This window comes from Cebus imitator, unplaced genomic scaffold, assembly GCF_001604975.1.
Source record: "Cebus imitator isolate Cc_AM_T3 unplaced genomic scaffold, Cebus_imitator-1.0 Scaffold749, whole genome shotgun sequence".
NCBI classification, from domain to species: Eukaryota; Metazoa; Chordata; class Mammalia; order Primates; family Cebidae; genus Cebus; species Cebus imitator.
Window position 1 is genome coordinate 852,680 of NW_016108064.1, and position 23,197 is coordinate 875,876.

The window sequence follows — 23,197 nt, forward strand, 5'->3', positions numbered from 1 at the left end:
CCTCGTCTTTGTCAGCCTCTATTTCTTGGTACAACAATCCATATCTCTGGTTAGCAATTTCATCTTCAGATAAATCTGAGTTGTTGATGTCCTGGTCTCGGGAACTAGCAGAAATCTCAGTGCTAGCATTCCGGGAGGTCCCCAAAATCAATGGTCTCGCTATCTCCTGGCTTTGTTCCCAGCAGCTAGCAATGGCTTGTTCCCCACATACACCTGCTAGTAAGTCCACCTCCAGTTCTTCCTTGTGCTCAACTGCATCTAACTGTTTCCAGCTATTATCTAAGCCTTCTGTATCTCTGATAGGCCAGTGGTTAATAGAATCCAGACAATTGGCAAATCCACTTGCTTGGCCATCTGGTATACCAGAGAATCCTGTTATATCCAAATTATTCATTGCTGAATTCAAGCTTGGCTGGCAGATTTGACCTGGATCTGTTCCCCAAGAGTCTATCTTTGCAATTCTTGGCGAGTTAACAGTATGACTACAGTTTTCAGTCACTGTTCTTTCAGACCCTTCTATTAGTGAACTTTCTGCCTTACATGAACATAAATCTCTCCCATTTACATCACTTCCCAGAGAATAACTAAGGCCAGTCCTAGACTGAGCTTCTACTTCAAGTTTTATTGATAAAACAGCCTGATTTTTATCCCGGTCACCTACAAGAGCATTTAACACAGTCTCACACTGAATTTCTTCAGCATCTGCACTGCCTTGCTCTGGGTAATATATCATATCATGGTTGGGAGTGTCTACTGCATTTTTCTTTATGTCTTTTCTAGCCAAATCCCATCCCTCATGGCTGCCATCTTCAATATTAGATACAGAGTAGGTCTGGAGAGATGGATTCAAGATATCTGGGTGATTGGTGGATTTGGCTCCAAAGCCTTCTATCATTCCACAATTATCGATTACCTTTTGAATTCCATCATGTAGACCTTGGTCTCTATCACTAAGTTCTTTTACTGTATCTCCTCTTTCCTTGTCCGTTTCTAATAGGTCAGTTTTCTCAAAATAATTTTCATTGGTTTTTGTACTTTCCTTATACCCTGCTCTCAGACCTTTCCTAGTTTCCACTTCATTAATTTTTAAGGTCCTATTGTCTTCCTTTCCTATGGTATTAAGAAGCTCCACCACTCTGTTTCCTGTCCTTTCACATGCGTTCTCTTCAAATTCCTCTGTACCTTCTAGTGTCTTGATATCAATAGCTCCAGTGTCTACCTTTTGACACGTCTCCACACCTGCCCACAGAGAATCTTCTATCTTCTCTTTCTCTTCCTCTTCATCTGACTTCTTCACATCTTCATGACTTTCTTTGAACAGACCAGCTGTGGCCATGGCTGGCACCTCTGAGTCAGGGGGGTCATATGGCTGCTCCATCTCCACACAAGCAGCAATGGCAACTCCAGCCTCAGGCACAGGCTTTGGGGACAGTCGTTCATTTCCACCTGGAAGGGCTGGCCCTAGGGCATGCTCATCCTGTGCAGCTACAGGGGGCCAGTCAGCAGACGAAAGCAGTCTGGTGGATAATCTTATGCCTTGCTCTGCTTCGGAGAAACATGCAGAGTCTTCTCCAAACCCACCTGAGGTAATTTCCTGGCTGACCCTGTCTGTACTAGCATCAGGGCCCCAAGTAAATGCACCTATATCATTCTGAGATCTTTGAATTTCTTCGGCCAACCCACTGTCTGGAGTTTCCTCTATGATCAGGTTACACAAGGACAGACTTTCTGAAGAGTCAGGCTTTAAAGTATGCCGAAGAGCAAAGGGAAAAAAACAAAAACAAAAACAAAAGATGAAACAGATCATGGTAAGATTTGATGAGAAACACAAAGCTCTTCAGGTGGGTAGCACCACTAAACCAAACTGGAAAGTGTTTACATTCATTGGCTTAAGGTTTAAATCCATGACTAACAACAGCACGGGGAAACAATTTACTCTAGAAAATATACTATGTATGTAATGCATATCAAATACCAAAAAAAAAGAATCCAGAATTTTCTGGATATTTACCTACCGGCTGTACCAAATCAGTGCTTGTCTGTATGGGTAAAGAAAATAGTAACAATAAGACAAGAGAAGAAAATTCACTAACACAATAAAATCCTCTGCTGTCTAGAGTCAACATTCTGCTGAAGGCTACAGCTTCTACTGGTTTAGGATCAAATTTTACAACTTGTTTCGTGATGCGAATGACTTTTGTTCCAAAATTGTTTAAGACCACTGTAGAAAAGGCACAACTGAAACAAAGAAAGCCTCTGTCATTTTCTAGCATCAACAAGGATATTTTATGGCTAGTACATGACTTCTGCTTTAGCAGACTCTGAAATGTGAAGTTTCAAATGCATAAGCAAATTTGAGAACATCAGACTAAGATCAAACACTAGAGGTCAAGAAATTACACAGTAGCATATATTCTAACACAGTATCAGAAGAAAATCTTCCTCAAACTCATCCTATACTTCGCTCTGCCTCTAAGGTGGGTGCTTAGATGGAGGACAGTCTGATATTAACCAGTCTGACTGACTGGAGAGTTCTCTTGATGTCATTCCCCCAAATTAGCAGCCATTTTTCTCTACATAAGGAAAAAATCTTGGGAAGTTGAAAAGATTAATAGCTGTGAGCAATTACGTTCAGAAAGCAGTTGTTTTGCATTTTTGTTATCGGTACCATTCCTAGCAAGTCTGTCCTCTGAAATGTTCAAAAGCTCCTTCTAGATGATACCTTCAGCCTTTCCATACCCTCCCAGCTAGGGAAGGAAAATGCATTATAGTTCCACTAGAGACATAAAATATTGGAATAAAAAAATAGCCTTGTCTTTTTAATCTCCAAGAAAATTAACACAGAGTTGAGATTAGAATTCAAATGACTTGAACATCAATCCATGCATGCCTTTTTTGTGAGTATATGAGTAAAACTTTTCACTAGAAAAGATATAACTTTGTCATTGGTGGTTTCCATCGACACTTTTAATCTCTCTTCTTGAGCACTTTCCTTGAAGCTCCAGGGATCTTAAAGAGTACAGTATATCCCTGTGATTGCAGAAGGAGGGGACAGACATCTTTTGGTTTTAAAGGGAGAAAGAAAGAGGCAATGTCAATTTAGAAGTGGCATTGCCCATGAATTGCTAGATTGATCAAACTCCCCTTTTGCTGCCTCACTATACATGAAAACATACAACTTAAGTTGCGTTCTTAAGACATATGACCAGCCTTTTCTAAAACAAAGGCCCTGCTCCAAGGGATTATAAGGCTATAGAGGTGTGCAACCAATCTCCAATTTCACAGCACCAATGAGATCACCACAGAGCTGTTTGTGACACTTTCCTAACTCTAAATTCTGCAGTAATTATCCTTACACATCAGATTAGCTGAATAAACATCAGCAATAATATCCATCTTTTATTGATACATACCAGACACCAGCTACATACTTTACAATTATCTTATTTAAACCTCACACAATCTTCTGAAGTAGGCATCGTTGCCCTTATTTTACAAATGAGAAAAACCAAGGCTTAGAGTTTTAGAAATGGCTCAAAGTCTCAAGGTTATAAGAGTAGAGTTTGGACTCAAATCCAGGGCCATCTGGCTCTAAAGCTCAAGTTCTTATTAACCCAAGCTTCATTGACTATAATGATTTTTTAGAATGGTTCCATGTGCCAAGTAGCCCCTCTCTTCCATTGTCTCATTCACACTTTCCTTGTCTTCTATTTAAATGCAACAACAGCTGTGTATGTCCTTCACTACCACAGCTCCTCTTGCCACCAACTACCACAGGAAGAAACAAAGGGCCAAATTATTGACCATTATCCAAATTCTTGGCCATTATTCACCCAGGAGTCTGGTCCACTGTACTCGTTCTTCACCATCATCTTTAGGTTGTGATAATGCTCAAGACTTTCAGTGACCTAATGATCATTCTAGGGGACTATATTCTCATTAAATGTATGGGTCTTCTTTCTGTTGCAAATGAAATCAAATATAACAATGTTTACAAGTTTCTGGGGATCAAGATACAAGAAAACAGTTATTAGTGGCTTACCGTCCATAGGTCCCAGGGCAATGTCTAAAAGCAAATAAACAAAAATACTGTTAGTTATACAAATCCAAAACATAAAAAATGCTGAGGTGACAAAAGTTATTGAAATCATAAGCATTTTTTAAGCATTTAGTACAGCACTGCCCAATGGAACTTTCTTTGGCGATGGAAATGATCCATATCTGTGCTTATCCAGTATGGTAGCCACTAGTCACATGTGGCTAATTGAGCACAGGAAATGTACTAGGGTAACAAAATCACATTTTAAATTTTACATAATTTTATTATGTTTAATATAAGCTTAAATGGCACTTAGCTTTGGATAGCACAGGTCTAATCAATCTTGTCTTTCACTATGTGAGTAGAAAACTATATCTGAAACACGAATGAGGTTACTTTAATACACACACATGCACCTCATTAAAATGAAGTAAACAAGGTGTTCCAATATTAGAGCTTAACACGTCTTTGAGGAAATGCAGACCCTAATCACTGCTAATGCTATTTCCTTCCCATCTCATTCAAGAAAATATATGATGACCAGTTTGATGGTAAATGAGCCCAAGAAAAATAGTTTTTCAATATGTTGAATTAGATAACACACCACTCAACTACTTGGTAATCGCGCAAGTTGGCAGAGTACCCCCTAAGACATATGAATGAATTACACTTACTACTGGTATTTTAATTAAAAGCTTATGGATCCTGTGGAGTGAGGCCAGATGGTTCAAATGACTTCCACTATGGGTTGCGGGAGTATGGGATACTTCTCTTTCTTATTTGCTTTATGATTGAGAATTGCTGCTAAACCCACCTCCCTTTATGCCCATGTTTCTGTGACTAGAATAGATCCATGTTTATGCACTTACTTTGAGTCACTAAATGTGAACAACAAACTAGAGAGCTTGGCATTCCAACCTTGGAAATATGATGGCTTCCAGTTGAGATCACAGAGGCCTCATTTGGGCTGTGTATTATCGAAAGCAAGCCCTGTGGTTCTGACTGATACCTACCCACCTGGTTGGGCCCCATTCTAACTGCTCTGCACTGCCCGCCTTGCATCTCCATGCAACCTGGCTGGTCTCTTGCTTAGCATCTTCTGGTAAGATGACTAAGACAGGAGAGCAGAATAGCTCCATGGAAAGCCACAATTTTTTGTACATAGATCTAATACATGTTTTCTGATTATCTAGATGGTTCCCATTTCATTGCTTCATAGTCCCTTAAGAATCCAAGATCATAAAAGCTAGTACATGTTTTTGCATAATGCAGATGCACGAGTATCTTCTTTAAAAGGAAGGCAGGAAATGTGAAATGTCATGTTCATCAATCCTCACGATCATGAAAGGATGAGTTAGCGTGCACAGAAACTGCAGAGATCACAAGGTGAGGTGTTCTGCTAGCAGCAAGAACATCACTTGAAAACATGTGGTCAGGTGATGGGTAAAGGAGATCACTATGAGTGAAGATGAAAGAAGGTAGGCAGACCTAACAGTGTTGTGCTTTTTTGTCTCTCAGCCAAGACTTTTGTTCTTAGCCAAAGAGGAGAGGTGTGATCAGAGCTGGATTGCAGGACAACCATAGTGCAGTGATTCAATTATGGCCACCAGGAGGCCGGAGGGTTTTATTACCTGGACCTGAGGAAGAGCACAGGGACACACACAGCTTGCCCTCACTGCGGTGATATATGTCCCTCAAAACTAAGACTGTGAAGATTAAACCAAGGTCATTTTTGTTTAATTTTGAAGAATCTCTTAGTCTTATGGCCACACATAGTTTCATGATTTATGGATTAATGTAATCATGAATTAACATAGAAGAGGTTTTCCCCTGACTCAAACTTGCAGACAAAAATGCTATGAAATCTCACAAACTAATCATTCCAGCAGCTACTGCAGAAACTTTGCATCTGCCACAAAAGAAATGAAGCATGGAGAGTGAGGTAGAGGAAATCCTGTGAATTCTGCTGACTGTCTATATAATGAGAGAGCTCTGAGAAGGAAGTATACTGAATTATATGTACATTCACTTCGTACTTTCCTTGGTCACCAAGTTGGAACTCAAACTTGCTGACAATACTTCACATTTCTCTAAGTATTGTTTTAGAAAACATTCCAATAAATATTAAGAAAAGTTTAATCGCCGGGCGCGGTGGCTCACGCCTGTAATCCCAGCACTTTGGGAGGCCGAGGCGGGTGGATCACGAGGTCAAGAGATCGAGACCATCCTGGTCAACATGGTGAAACCCTGTCTCTACTAAAAAATACAAAAAAGTAGTTGGGCATGGTGGCGTGTGCCTGTAATCCCAGCTACTCAGGAGGCTGAGGCAGGAGAATTGCCTGAACCCAGGAGGCAGAGGTTGCGGTGAGCCATGATCGTGCCATTGCACTCCAGCCTGGGTAACAAGAGCGAAACTCCATCTCAAAAAAAAAAAAAAAAAAAAAAAAAAAAAGAAAAGTTTAATCAACATAGATTTCTGTGGTCAAGCGAATTTGGGAAACTCTAAGTTAAACAAATATAAACAGTTTTCTTTAATTGCAGAACTTCTCAGTCTTTAATATTCTAATGCACATATCACGAATCTCCTAGAAGAGAGTTAATACAGGAGGCTTCCTGAAACATTTGCCTAAGAGACCCATTTTTTTTGCAAAGCATCTTTAAGGCTAGTGTCTAGACTACTAATCCCCTACTTTATTAACACCTTAGACATTTATTGTTTCTATTTGACAGCAGGAAGCCCTTTAAAAGTTCAATCACATTCTAGAAGAAAGCATGGAATAGACATAATCCTTATTTATTGAGGTTCATATTGAGCTATTTGTTCTCTAGCAGTTTACTGTGATATACCAGGAAGACTTCAAGACCAGGGAATCAAGCTAGGTCTCAATTCCTAGGCTGAATGTTATGATACTCTCACTAATTCATTTGAAGCATACTCTAGTAACTTTGGATTTGCTTAAATTCAAATGTATGGCTCCAACCATATGCAAAGTACTGATACACAGTTTTTGTTTCATCACATTTTGAGTTAACTTCCTTCTGTTAGCATAGAGAGTTGTACACTAACTATATTTCAGAGGACCTACCCACAGGTCATTATGGCACCAACACCAGTATCCTCTGACAGAGAATGTCATGACAGTAACTATCAGAATGGAAGAAATGTGGAGAGTGAGGGAGTGATGAGCAAAAAGGCTTGGGGAAGCAAGGCAACTCTCCATCAAATCATAATCACGATCACAGGAGGGAAGCTTCTTCAATGCGGAGATGAAAACAGCATCAAGTTCAGAACTATCTACACTGAAAATAGCTTCTGCTATAGCATGCTCTCATGGTCGTCGCAAACATGCCTTAACTTGCCAAGTATGAGGAAGGGAAGTAGAGAAAACAGCAAGAAGAGTAAACCCAAAGCTAAAAGAAAGAGCCTCATCTAGGGAAGCCATAGAGTGTATCTTGTAAACCTGAACAGTTCTGGGTGCAAAGTGGGGCACTGGTAACAATTACTCTGGGAGGGAAAACAGGAATGTGTGGTTATGCCAGCTCTATGGGTAGAGAAAGCTGATGGCATGGGAGGCTTAGAATAAGTGAGACTGAAAAGGTCCCCTTTCTACCCCCCTTTCCTATTAGGAAATATATGTCAACCAAAAATAAAAATAGATAGCAGGCATGAAAGGTATAGGGATCATCGATTACCATACTGATTTTATTGACGTTTATGAAATATCATCTCCAAACATCCAAAAAGCACCTGATACCTGAGACATGGGTGAGTGGGTCACTCCAGCAGAACCTGCAGGTGTCACCTCCGGCTTGAAAGGGTCAAAGTCCAGATCCAGCAAAGTCTCCTCTTTCTTCACTTCAGGGACTTCATTCTGTTAAAACAAACAACAAAACAAAACATGTATTCCCTTGAATCTGATAAGACCTTGATACAGCTCATGTATAATCTCTCTAATATTATTATTGGATATCCCAAAACACATATTTATAAGCATGGTGGCTCACCCATGTGCACCCAGTTACTCAGCTAAATGCAGTGAGAAGGAAATAACTAACTCTGGCCAAGTATAACCTCAGCTACCCTGGAACATGTCCCCAGCTGCAGCTCCTGTCCTTTGTCTAGCTCCAAGTCCAGTTAACAATGTTCCAAGGATGTATCCTAATGTCACCAAGATGCAAGGAATCTTTTTCTCTGTTATCTCAGAGAATTCAGATCAAGAAATTACAGATGACCCAGTCAATAAAACGGGCCACAATCTGGACCCATTACAGCAATACTGCTGATGTTCCTCTGGGAAGCTAAAATTTTAAAAGGAAGAGGTCACTGTGTACTGCTGATCACATCCCACCTGCCCCATTCCCTCACTGGCACCCTATCCCTTGATTTAGTTAACATTTGATCCAGTCTTCTTCCATAGTATTGTTAGTTTCAATTGTGTATGTGTATAAATAAGGATGAATGGGAGGGAGAGAGAAGGGAGACAGCCATGTCTCCCAACATTTGCTACAAAATGAGCTCCTATTAATAATATTTTTGGATTAGAAAGAAGGTAAGCCAAATAAGACACAGGATGAAAGTCCTGCTTTGATAATAAAAAAAAATCTATAATACTACACACAAACATTTGTTCATTTATTTGCAGTATCATGATACATGAAAACAATGTGGGCTTGAAGTCGGCCTAAGCCAGGCTCAAGTTACACAGTAAGGGGCAGGGCTAAGATAATGTCCTATAAAGTATATCACAGAAAAGAGAGTTGGGGTCAGTTTTCATACAATTTAAATTACATGTGTTTAGCATTCGACATAAACTTCTTTCAAAACACTAGAAATTGTTGCCTAGAAATTGAAACGTCAAATCAATGGATAAAGTATTACATAATAGCAGATTTTTGGAGACAGATTTTTGAAGAACAGGAGTTATTTTAATTAACATTAATCACAGACACTAAAAACTGAGAAATGTATGAAAAGTGAGGGGGTATAACCTAAATCTTTTCTTGGCATATCTGCACTCATCGCAGAAGAAAGCTGCTAATATATTATGCTATTACCCTTGCCTTTTTCTATTTTGTAGCATGAGTACTCCCCATATATACTTCAAAAACATTTCACAAGGATAATGCCCTTCTGAGATCTCTCCTTTCTTTAATAATTATAAGCACAAAACTATCAACAGATTCCCTATTGAAAATCTGCATAAGCTTTGTTTTTCACCAACTTTTATGTTGGTACAAATTATATTTTTAAAATTTAGTAAACATATTATACTTGGAGTATGATAGGCACTGTTTTAAGAACTTTACACATATGAACATTACCTCATGTTAACACACATTGGTGCAGGCTCATGTTGACAACACTTTATTGCCTTTAAAACATTTATCTCGCCATGTTTTCCAAACTTCATTGTACCTGCATTGTCAAATATAATCCTTACAAAAAATTGAGGGAAAGATGGCAACAGTTTCCTATTTGGGAGAATGAAGAGAATTGGCTGGACAGTTATCTATTGCCATGGTCCCCAGCTGCTATGCAGCAGAGGTAAGACTGCAGTTGGCACCCCTGACTCCAATGCCTGCAAGGCTGCCACTGATGCCCCAGTCCCACGTTTCTGAAATAGGGGCCCCAAGAATCTGCAGAGGAATTCTCAAAGTTCTACAAGTTCTCCATAAAATGTTAGGCCATGTGAATATATTCGTTATTACCTTTTAAGCCAATGAATCCCCTTAAGGAAGCTCAAATGGGAATTTAGAGATCAAGAATGAAAAGGGGCATCAGACTATAAGGAGCTATGCTCTGACTTTGATTGAGATCAATCTGGTTTTATACCCCAATGTTACCACTTGCTAGCTGTCTCTCCCTGGCCAATTCATTCAGTTTCTTTGAGCCTCGGTTTCCTCATGGATTACCATGAGTAATAAAGATAATAAACACACATGAACATAATATCTAGGATACTCAAAATGGAAATGGAAGCTAATGTTATTAATTACTATTAGTAACAATGCATACATGTGATTATGGTTTGGCTCTGTGTCCCCACCCAAATATCATCTTGAATTGTAATCCGCATGTGTCGAGGGAGGGACCTGGTGGGAGGTGACTGGATCATGGGGGTGGTTTCCCAGATTCTGTTCTCACAATAGTGAGTGAGTTGATGGTTTTAAAGTGTGGCACTTCTCCCTTTGCTCTCTCTCTCCTGCCACCATGTAAGATGTGCCTTACTTCCCCTTCACCTTCCACCATGATTGAAAGTTTCTGGAGGCCTCCCCAGACATGCAGAACTGTGAGTCAATTAAACTTTTTTTCTTTATAAATTACTCAGTCTCAGGTAATCCTTTACAGTGGTGTGAAAATGGGCTAATACAACATGTGAGTATGTAAAATCACTGTCATCAAATATCCATAATGCCAATTTGACTGCCTTCGAAATATGTTGCTGTTTTTTCAGGCTTAACTTCTACTTAGCATTGCCCTCTTAGTCTTGAGAATCATCCCTTAAGGTACTCATGTCAAAGAGTATTTTGGTAAAGCTACAAAAATAGCAATAGGATTTTGCCTGTTTATGTAGTATTCCATTTTTAAACGGGCAGGAAAGTACTCACAATTCTGTCACTACATGTTGAAACACAGTAAGGTATAATTTTTCTCAACAAGGCAAATGAATCCTGTACATCTTCATTACAATTAGAGTACATATGGTATGGTCCCAACATCCTTAGCTTTTTGGGAACTTGATCATAAGTACTGCTTTACCATCAAAAATCTGCAAGGGCTGACTTGGAATGTGCTCCTAAGAAAGGAGACCAGCTGTGGAAAACACAGTGGGGACAAATCTTCCAACAGGAAGACATTGCCAATTACAATAATCTGTGCTATGTTTCATGAGGTGTCTTCTACTTGGGACATCTAAGTTTATTAGTAAGGTACTGGACCTCCTGCAATGAAGATGTATAATTTGAATATAATCCTTATGCCTAACCTTGCCATATCTTCATAATAGATGGATTTTACTTCTCCATACCTTACATGGGGTTGACCATATGTCATGGTTTAGCTAATGGATATTAGTTAATGTAATGTAAGCAAAAGCTCGAAATGTGTTTGCATGGTTTGCTGGTTGGTTTGTATTTCTGCCATTCACCATGAAAAGTACAGCCTTGTGTAGCTGTTAGTCTCAAAAGAATGAGAGACTCATGAAGCACATGTGGACCAAACATAATCTAACTTTCTAATCAGTGTTAAAGATAAATTCATACAAAGAACCAGAGAAAAGAAGACATTTCACTAACAAAGGAACAACATAAAGGTAGCAGCAGATTTATCCCAGAAATAATGAAGCAAAAAGCCAGTGAGGCAAAGCACTAAGAAAAAGAAACTGTCAACTTAGAATTATATGCCTCTTGAAAATATTTTTAAAATAAGAATACAATGAAGATTTCAGACAAACAAAATCAGAAAGAATACATCACCCTCATATCAACACTACAACAATGTGAAAGACATCTTTCAGGCAGGGGAAGATGATACCAGATAGAAATATGTATCTTTACAAAGGAGGAGCACCAGAAATAGTAACTACCTAGGTAAGTATATGTGAGTTTTTATTATTTAAATCTTTTAAAAGATAATTGGCTACTTAAACAAACAAAAAAAGTAATGTGAAGTTTATAACATAGATAAAATAAAATCCCGACAAAAATGGTACAAAAAACAGAAGTGAGGAAATGAGAGTATATTATTATTAGATTTTTATACACTACTTTAAATGACATTGTATCACTGAAAGTTAGACTCTGATAAATTAAAATGTACACTAAACCCTAAAGTAACCACTAAAATAACAAAGAAGTTATAGCTAATAAGCATTTAAAGAAAATAAAAGAGAATAAAAAATGTTCAATGAATACAAAAGAAAGCAGAAAAAGAAGGGTTAAATGAACAGAAACAATGGAAAACAAGTGATCAATGTGCTAGATTTAAACTTCACCTTACGAATAACCTATAAAAATGGTCTAAATCATGCAATTAAAAGGCAGATTATTTAATTATACAAAAAAAACAAGACCCAACCAGATACTGTCTATAAGAAACAAACTTGAAATATGTAGACACAAATAGTTTCAAAGTAAAAGAATATAAAGATACATCATGCCAATATAACCAAAAGAAAGCTGTAGTAATTATATTAACAATAAAAAAGTAGATTTCAAATCAAAGATTATCATCATAGAGGATGATTGCCTAAACACTTCTGCACTCAGTTACAGAGATTCAACATAAGGCAAAATCCAAGAGAGCTGTAAAGAAAAATCAAAACATTCACACATTTTTATAGGAAAGACTTCAATACTCTTCTTTCAATAATTGAAAGGACAAATAGAGAATATGAGCAATGGTATAAAAGAATTAGATAACACTATGACTAAACTTGACCTAATTTACACTTATAAGATTCTATCTAACAACAGCAGAATATATATTCTTTTTAAGTGTACATGGAAATGTAACACAATAAGAAGTATCCTGGGACATTAAATAGGTCTAAATTAATTCTTTTTTTCAAGGCCCTATCTGTGGTTTTATTTCTAAAAACAAACAACAAATAAACAAAATGGAACCTTATTCTTGGATATGCAACCAGAGACAATGCTAAAGTTCCCTGTACAACTCTATTATAAAGACACATGCATGCATGTGTTCACTGCAGCAATATTCACAACAGCAAAGACATGGAATCAACCTAACTACTTATCAATGAAAGCCTGGGTAAAGAAAATGTGGCGCATATTTATCTATCTATCTATATACACATACACATACACATATACATATACATATACATATACATATACACATACATACACACACACATCATGGAATACTATGCAGCCATAAAAACAATAAGATCATGTCTTTTGCAGGGACATGGATGGAGCTGGAGGCCATTATCCTTAGCAAACTAACCTAGGAACAGAAAACCAAATACCACATGTTCTCACTTACAAGTGAGAGCTAAATGTTGAGAACACATGAACACAGAGAGGGAAATAACACACACTGGGGCCTATTGGAGGTGGAAGGTAGGAGGAGGGAGAGGATCAGAAAAAAATAGCTAATGGCTACTAGGCTTAATACTTGGGTGAGAAAATAATCTGTACAACAAACACCCATGACACAAATGTATCTTAGGTGACAAACCTGCAGGTGTACCCCGAACTTAAAATAAAAGCTTAATAAAGACTTGCCCCATTAAAGAGCACAGCATGAAGGTGGCTGCCATATGTATACTCAGTCCACTCTTCTCCTAGAGGCCTCATCAAATGAGATGCAGCCTTCTTCCTCTCCCTGGCAGTTTTAAGACCCCATGTGCCCCAGCTGGAAAAAACTGTCACTTAATTACCTCTGCCTTCAACTAATTTAAAAACATTCAAGCCACACAAAGTATGGTCTCTGACCACACTGGAATTAAATTGGAAATCATTAACAGAATGGTTTCTAGAAAATCCACAGATATTTTAATCATCCAGAATGATCTCTGCAAAATCCACAAATAATACTCTTCTAAATAACCCAATGAGTCAAAAAAGAATGCAAAGTGGAAATTAGAAACCTGAATGATAATGAAAACAATATATAAAAATGTGTGGGATGCTGCTAAAGCAGTACTTAGAGGAAAATTTATAGCACTAAAATTCCCATATAAGAAAACAAAAAAGGTCTGAAATCATTAACCTCACCTTCTTTTTACCCTGAATACTAGAAAAAATTATATAAACAGAGCAATAAAACTCAAAGTAGAAACTGGAAATTATACAGATTAGAATGAAAATCAATGAAACAGAACACAAAATACAGAGTGAGAGCAAGAAAAAGAGAGAATCAATAAAACCAAGGGCTAGTTATTTGAGAAGATCAATAAAATTAATCAACATTTAGCCAGTCTGATCAGGGCAAAAAAAAAAAAAAAAAGAGAGAGGCCAGATGCGGTGGCTCACGCCTGTAATCCCAGCTCTTTGGAAGGCCAAGGTGGGCAGATCATGAGGTCAGGAGATCAAGACCATCCTGGCACATCTCTACTAAAAATACAAAAATTAGTTGGGCATGGTGGCACATGCCTGTAGTCCCAGCTACTTGGGAGGCTGAAGCAGAAAGAATCACTTGAACACAGGAGGTGGAGTTTGCAGTGAGCCACGATTGTGCCACTGCACACCAGCCTGGCAACACAGTGAGACTCCATTGAGAGAGAGAGAGAGAGAGAGAGCGAGAGATAGAGAGTGAGCAAGGATGCAGATTACCAACATGAGGAATGAGAGAGGGTAGAATAATCACAGGCATTATGGATATCAAAAAAGAATAACAAAGAAATATGATGAACCACTTTATTCCAAATACATTTGACAATTTAGATGAAATGGAAAAATTACATGATAAATACAACTACAAATATAAAAATCTCACTCAAGAAAAATAGATATCCTGAACTGCTGTATATCTAATATAGAAATACATGAAAACAAAAGAAAACACAACAAAACAGAGCCCAGATGAGTTTTCTGATGAATTATATCAAAGCTTTCAGCAATTAATAATACCAACACAAACTTAACCAGAACATAAAAGAGAAGCAACTGCTTTTCAGTTCAATTCATTCAATACCATTACCCTGGTATTAAATCATAAAAAGCCTTTTCTTTCTTTAAAAAAAAAAACCCTATAAACTAATATTCCCCATGAACAGGAATGTAAAAATTCTAGACAGAGCTTTAGTAAGCTGAATAAAAGATATATAGATAAAAAGGATGACATACCATGACCAGTGGGGTTCATCCTAGGACTTCATGGTTGGTTTACATCAGAAAACCAGTTAAGTACAATTCACCATATTAACAAAGTGTAAAGAAAACTCATATAATCATCTTAACAGATACAGCAGAGCATTTGAGAAAATTGACATCCATTCTTATTTAAAACTCCCAAAGTAGGAAGAAAAGGCTACTTCCTCAAAAGATAAAAGCCATCTAATGAAACCCACAAGTAACAAACACCATGTTTAAAAGTGAAATACTGCATGCTCTTCCCCCTAAGATCAAGACAAGGATGATTGCTTTACTACTTTTACTCAATATTATTCTGGTGGTACGAGACATGAAATAAGGTGGGAAAAATAAGTAGAAGGCACCTAGGTGGCAAAAAGATAAGTAAACTTTCTTTCTTCATAAAAGATATTAAAATCTACATAGAAAAATCCAATGAAATCTTTAAAAATCTATAGAAACTAATAATTCAGTTTAGCAAAGCTGCAGACACAGCATCAATATACAAAAATAAGTTGTATTTATAGATAATAGTGTGAACAACCAGAAAAAACAAATTTAAAAACATGATGTATAATAATAAAAACATAAAATACTTAGGGATAAGTCCAACAAAAGATGTGTAATATCTGTACACTGTAACTTACAGGGAGAAATTAAAGAAAGCCTTTAATAAAGGGAGAGAGATACTGTGTCTATTGGTCAGACGACTAAGGTAACATTGATTTATAGACTCAGTGAAACATGATCCAATACCTGTAATGCTTTGAATAGTATCCTCCCCCTCCCCCAAAATTTCATGTCCATCTGGAACCTGTAAGTGTGTCCTTAATTGACAACGAGGTTTGAACCAATGGAATAAAATAAAGATGAGGTCATCCTGATTAGAGTGGGCCCTAATCCAATGACTGGTGACCCTGTAAGAAGAGGAAAATTTGAAGGGGAGAGATGCCAGATGTAGGTGAGGGGGAGGAAGGCAGCAAATCACACTGCCACGTGTGTACCTATGCAACAATCTTGCATGTTCTTCACATGTATCCCAAAACCCAAAATGCAGTAAAATAAAAAATAAATTAAAAAAAAAAAAGAAGAGGAAAATTTGGATATGTAGACACAAGGAGAATGTCATGTGAAGACACACAGCACACAGACACACAGGGACAATGACATGTGATTACTAAGGTCCATATTGGGGTGATGTATCTGCAAGTCAACCACCAGAAACTAGAAAAGAAGGAAAAAGGATTGATCCTCCTCTATAGCCTTCAGAGAGAGCATGTTCCTACTGATACCTTGATCTCAGACATCTAATCTCTAAAACTGTTAAAGAAAAATGACAATAATCAATATAGCATGCTACTGGCACAGTGGTAGACAAAAAGATCAATGAAAAATCAGAGTCCAGAAATATATCTATATGTATATATGCATATTAGTTGTCTAATTTTCCACAAAGATACAAAGGCAATTCAGTAGAGTAAGAATGCTTTTCAACATTAGAATATTCATTTCTAAAGAAATAAACTCTGCATAGCCAAGTCAATTCTAAGCAAAAAGAACAAAGCAGGAGGCATCACACTGCTGGACTTCAAACTATACTACAAGGCTACAGTAATCAAAACAGCATGGTACTGGTACCAAAACAGAGATATAGACCAATGGAACAGACAGAGTTGTAGATATGTAGGAACATATCTACAACTATCCGATCTTTGACAAACTTGAAAAAAACAAGCAATGGGGAAAGGATTCCCTGTTTAATAAATGGTGTTGGGAAAACAGGCTAGCCATATGCAGAAAGCAGAAACTGGACCCCTTCCTGATTCCTTACACTAAAATTAACTCCAGACAGATTAAAGACTTAAACATAAGACCTAACACCATAAAAATCCTAGAAGAAAATCTAGGCAAAACCATTCAGGACATAGGCGTAGGCAAGGACTTCATGACCAAAACACCAAAAGCATTGGCAACAAAAGCCAAAATAGACAAATGGGACCTAATCAAACTCCACAGCTTCTGCATGGCAAAAGAAACAGTAATTAGAGTTAATCGGCAACCAACAGAATGGGAAAAAATTTTTGCAGTCTACCCATCTGACAAAGGGCTGATATCCAGAATTTACAAAGAACTAAAACAGATTTACAAGAAAAAAACAAACAAGCCCATTCAAAAGTGGGTGAAGGATATGAACAGACACTTTACAAAAGAAGACATACATGAGGCCAACAAACACATGAAAAAATGCTCATCATCACTGGTCATTAGAGAAATGCAAATCAAAACTACATTGAGATACCACCTCACGCCAGTTAGAATGGCAATCATTAAAAAATCTGGAGACAACAGATGCTGGAGAGGGTGTGGAGAAATAGGAATACTTTTACCCTGTTGGTAGGAGTGTAAATTAGTTCAACCATTGTGGAAGACAGTGTGGCGATTCCTCAAGGACCTAGAAATAGAAATTCCATTTGACCCAGCAATCCCATTTCTGGGTATATATCCAAACGATTATAAATCGTTCTACTATAAGGACACATGCACACGAATGTTCATTGCAGCACTGTTTACAATAGCAAAGACCTGGAACCAACCCAAATGCCCATCGATGATAGACTGAACAGGGAAAATGTGGTACATATACACCATGGAATATTATGCAGCCATCAAAAATGATATGCTCGTGTCCTTTGTAGGGACATGGATGAACCTGGAAACCATAATTCTCAGCAAACTGATGCAAGAGCAGAAAATCAAACACCGCATGTTCTCACTCATAGGCGGGTGTTGAACAATGAGAACACATGAACACAGGGAGGGGAGCACTACACACTGGGGTCTGTTGGGGGGAAATGGGGGAAGGATGGGGGGATGGGGAGGTGGGGAGAGATAGCATGGGGAGAAATGCCAGATATAGGTGAAGGGGAGGAAGGCAGCAAATCACACTGCCATGTGTGTACCTATGCAACAATCTTGCATGTTCTTCATATGTACCCCAAAACCTAAAATGCAATAAAAAAAATAAAAATTTAAAAATTAAAAATTAAAAAATAAATAAATAAAAAATAAACTCCAACATATACTTTGTACCGCACAAAAAAATTAACTCCAAATTGGTGACAGGCTTAAATGTAATACCTGAAGATGAAACTTCTAAAACTATTAAGAGAAAACCTTGTGATTTTTATCTTGTGTTAGGCAAAGACCTTTTAGATATGACATGAAATATATAATCCATAAAAAATTGATAAACTGGATTTCATCAAAATTAAGAAATTCTGTCCTTCAAATGACACTCCCAAGAGAATGAAAAGAAAGCCACCCACTGGGAGAAAGTATTTGCAAATCATATCTAATAAGGGACTTGAATACAGAATGGATAAAGAGTTCTCAAAACTCAGTTAAAAAATAAATAGATGATGAGCAAAAGTTTTTAACAGACACTTCACCAAAGAAGATATATGGGTACTAAATAAGTGCATGAAAAAATACTTAACACCACTACTTATTTGGGAAATGCAAATTAAATCAAAATAAAACACCACGATCACTTACTAGAATAGCTAAAATTAAAAATACTAACTGATATGGTTTGGATCTGTGTCCCCACTCAAATCTCATGTCAATTTCTTATCCCCAGTGTTAGAGGTAGGGCCTGGTAGGAGGTGATTGGATCACGGAGGTGGAGTTTTCATGAATGGTTTAGCACCATTCCCCCTTGGTACTGTAAAGTGAGTGAGTCTCAAGAGATCTGGTTATTTAAAAGTGGGTGGCATCCCCCTCCTCTCTCTCTCTTCCTCCTGCTCCTGCCATGTGAGACACCTGCTCCCGCTTTGCCTTTGCCATGAATAAAAGCTCCCTGAGGCCTCCCCAGAAGCAGATCCTCCCATGCTTCCTATAAAGACTGCAGAACCATGAGCCAATTAAATCTCTTTTCTTTATAAATTACCCAGTCTCAGGTATTTCTTTGTAGCCATGTGAGAATGGACTAATATGCTAACCATGCCAAGTGTTGGCAAGGATGTGGAAGAATTGGAACTCTTATCCAATGCTGATGAAAATACAAAATAGTACAAATATGGTACCAATTTTTTTAAAAGTTAAATTTATTCCTAACATATGATTTAGCTATTGTATCCCTAGGATTCATGCAAGAGAAATGAAAGCATACCTACACACAAAGATTTGTATACAAGTGCTTATGGTGCCTTCATTTATAATAGTCAAAAATGGAAAACAACTCAAATATCCATCAGATGGAAAGATAAACTGTGATATATTCATACAATGGAATATTACTCAATAAGAAGGAATTAACTACTGATATGTGCCACAACATTAATGAATTTCATATTATGCCAAAATGTTTTTTAAAGTATGCTTTTTTATACTGTATGATTCTATATATATAAAATTCTAGAAATGCAAACTAATGTATAGCAACAGAAAGGTAAGTGTTTGCCTCGCGATGCTGGCGCCCATGGGGAGGAGCAAGAGAAATTACAAAGTGGCTCAGAAAACTTCTTGGGGTGACAAATATTTATTATCTTGATTCTGGTAATGGTTTAATGATATATACATATGTGAAAACTCATTATATATTTGCATATTCAAATATGTACAGTTTATTGTAGATTAATCATACATCAATAAAGCTTACTAATAACATTAAAAAGAATCTAATAGTGAGTGATGGTTTAAACCTACCATAGCACATTCTCTTAACATAGTGCTCTGCTGCTATTTAAAATAATGAAATAAATACTAAATTGACATGGAAATACTTTTGTTATATTTGTACTAAAAAAATCATAAATTAAAAAACTGACATAGAATGATCACATTTCCAAAAATATACATTTCAGTTACTATTTAAATGGAAAAAAGTGGCATTTTACACCTAAAATCAGGCAAAGTGAGTTTTCCTGGGGAATAGACTTTTACTTTTGAAGTTTTACTTTTTGTTTCTCTGTAATTTACTATTTTTTTACATTATGCATCCTTTGGGGTATTATTTTTATAAGCATATCAGGTAAAACAGATTTCAACATATAACTAAAACCACAAAATAATTTAGTAGTGAAGCATTTGTATGCAGTTTGCAATTATTTGATCAACTAGAGTACGCAACACAACATATGTTCTGAGGATCTTAACCTCAAAAAAGCCATTTAGAAGTAAAACATTGTCTCTAAGCCATCCTCATGACTGCATGCAGACAGACGGAGAGATAAACACATACACACACACACAACATTTCTTAAATCATAAAAGTATTATAGTAAGCTGGATTACTATGAAGCCATAGGTACTACTTCTCCCTGAGATTTTTCATCTCTTATTCTTTCATTAAACGTATTTTGAAAACCTCTACTATATCCTAGGTATTGTGCTGGACACCTGTAGCTTCCTAAAGGGGCAAAAGAGGCCAAGTAGTGGCCAGGTGCGGCAGCTCACACCTGTAATCCCAGCACTTTGGGAGGCTGAGCCAGGCAGATCACAAGATCAGGAGTTTGAGACCAGCCTGGCAAATATGGTAAAACCTTGTCTCTACTAAAAATACAAAAATTAGCCAGACGTGGTGGTGTGTGCCTGTAGTCCCAGCTACACAGGAGGCTGAGGCAGAAGAATCACTTGAACCTGGACGGCAGACATTGCAGTAAGCCAAGATCACACCCTGCACTCCAGCCTGGGCAACAGACTGAGACTCCATCTCAAAAAAACAAAACAAAACAAAACAAAGGCCAAGTAGGAAGCTTAAGACAGAGAGATTAAATACAATCTTTAGGAACAAAGCCAATCAGAAGTTATCTTTTATGTAATAAAAATATCTTTCATGAAAAAGTCACAATTTACAATTTCTAACAATGAGTAAAGTTTTGGCATTTCACCAATAATTACAATGAAGTAATGGCCTAGGAAAGCAAAGTCAGAAGCCTATAACAAGACTGCTCCAGATCGGTACATTACAGTTAATGTGAGTCACATAGCACATGGACAGGGTTCAAGCACTTTATATTGCAATCTTAGAATGGAACATCTTTCCATCTTTTAAAATGATGAACCCATCTGGTCCTGGACTTTTTTTGGTTGGTAGGCTATTAATTACTGCCTCAACTTCAGACCTTTCTATTGGTCTATTCAGGGATTCACTTTCTTCCTGGTTTACTCTTGGGAGGTTGTAAGTGTCCAGGAATTTATCCATTTCTTCTAGATTTACTGGTTTATGGGCATAGAGGTATTTCTAATAATCTCTGATGATAGTTTGTATTTCTGTGGAATCGGTGGTGATATTCCCTTTATTATTTTTTATTGCATCTATTTGATTCTTCTCTTTTCTTTTTTATTAGTCTGGCTAGCGGGCTACCTATTTTGTTGATCTTTTCAAAAAACCAGCTCCTGGATTCATTGAATCCAGGGTTTTCAAAGGTTTTTTTGTGTCTCTATCTCCTTCAGTTCTGCTCTGATCTTAGTTATTTCTTGTCTTTTGCTAGCTTTTGAATTTGTTTAATCTTGCTCCTCTAGTTCTTTTAATTGTGATGTTAGGGTGTGAATTTTAGATCTTTCCTTGCTTCTCATGTGGGCATTTAGTGCTATAAATTTCCCTCTAGACACTGCTTTAAATGTGCCCCAGAGATTCTAGTACATTGTGTCTTTGTTCTCACTGGTTTTGAAGAACTTTATTTCTGCCATCATTTCATTATCTAGTAGTCATTCAGGAGCAGGTTTTTCAGTTTCCATGTAGTTGTGTGGTTTTGAGTGAGTTTCTGAATCCTAAGTTCTAATTTGATTGCACTGTGGTCTGAGAGACTGGTTGCTATGATTTCCATTCTTTTGCATTTGCTGAGAAGTGATTTACTTCCAATTATGTGGTCAATTTTAGAGTAAGTGCAATGTGGTGTTGAGAAAAATGTATATTCTGTGGATTTGGGGTGGAGAGTTTTGTAGATGTCTATTAGGTCCCCTTGGTCCAGATCTGAGTTCAAGTCCTGGATATTCTGGCCGAATTCTACCAGATGTACAAAGAGGAGCGGGTACTATTCATTCTGAAACTATTCCAAACAATACAAAAAAAGGGAATCCTCCCTAACTCATTTTATGAGTCCAACATTATCTTGATACCAAAACAGGGCAGAGACACAATTAAAAAAGAAAATTTTAAGCCAATATCCATGATGAATATTGATGTGAAAATCTTCAATAAAGTACTGGCAAACCGAATCCAACAGCACATCAAAAAGCTTATCCATCACGATCAAGTTGGCTTCAACCTGGGGATGCAAGACTGGTTCAAGATATACAAATCTATAAACGTTATCCACCACATAAACAGAACCAAAGACAAAAACCACATGATTATCTCAATATATGCAGAGAAGGCCTTTGACAAAATTCAACAGCTGTTTATGCTACAATCTCTCAATAAACTAGGTATCGATGAAATGTATCTTAATAAAAGCTATTTATGACAAACCCACGGCCAATATCATACTGAATGGGCAAAAACTGGAAGCATTCCCTTTGAAAGCTGGCACAAGGGTGCCCTCTCTCACCACTCGTATTCAATATAGTATTGGAAGTTCAGGCCAGAGCAATCAGGCAAGAAAAAGAAATAAAGTATTCAGTTAGGAAAATAGGAAATCAAATTGTCTCTACTTGCAGACAACATGATTGTATATTTAGAAGACCCCACCGTCTCAGCCCAAAACTTCCTTAAGATGATAAGCAACTTTGGCAAAGTCTCAGGATACAAAATCAATGTGCAAAAATCACAAGCATTCCTATACACCAATAACAGACAAACAGAGAGCCAAATCATGAGCAAACTCCCATTCACAATTGCTACAAAGAGAATAAAATACCTAGGAATACAACTAACAAGGGACATGAAGGGCCTCTTCAAGGAAAACTATAAACCACTGCTCAAGCAAATAAGAGGGGACACAAACAGATGGAAGAACATTCCACGCTCATGGTTAGGAAGAATTAATATCGTGAAAATGGCCATACTGCTCAAAGTAATTTATAGATTCAATGCTATCCCTTTCAAGCTACCATTGACCTTCTTCACACAACTGGAAAAAAAAACGACCTTAAACTTCATATGGAACCAAAAAACAGCCTGCACAGCCAAGACAATCCTAAGCAAAAAAAAAATAAAGCTGAAGGCATCATGCTACCTGACTTCAAACTATACTACAAGGCTACAGTAATCAAACAGCAGTTTGGGTCCTTTGTGGGGACATGGATGAACCTGGAAACCATCATTCTCAGCAAACTGACAGAGGAGCAGAAGATCAAACACCGCATGTTCTCACTCATAGGCGGGTGTTGAAC

The 23,197-nt window shown here is 37.4% G+C and overlaps 1 protein-coding gene across 4 annotated transcripts in view; it reads right to left on the minus strand.

The window, feature by feature from the left end:
- AMPH (amphiphysin) overlaps positions 1-23,197 on the minus strand; it is a 245,485-nt gene that overhangs the window by 44,874 nt on the left and 177,414 nt on the right. For 2 of the 4 annotated variants that reach the window (XM_037735196.1, XM_037735195.1), the window contains exons 12-15: positions 7,795-7,911; positions 4,043-4,066; positions 2,016-2,039; positions 1,220-1,741 (exon numbers count right to left, since the gene is read on the minus strand). In XM_037735196.1, the coding sequence (XP_037591124.1) occupies positions 1,220-1,741; positions 2,016-2,039; positions 4,043-4,066; positions 7,795-7,911 (687 nt within the window). The remainder of the gene's footprint in view (positions 1-1,219; positions 1,742-2,015; positions 2,040-4,042; positions 4,067-7,794; positions 7,912-23,197) is intronic. The other 2 variants (XM_017519465.2, XM_017519464.2) reach the window with 1 other exon arrangement.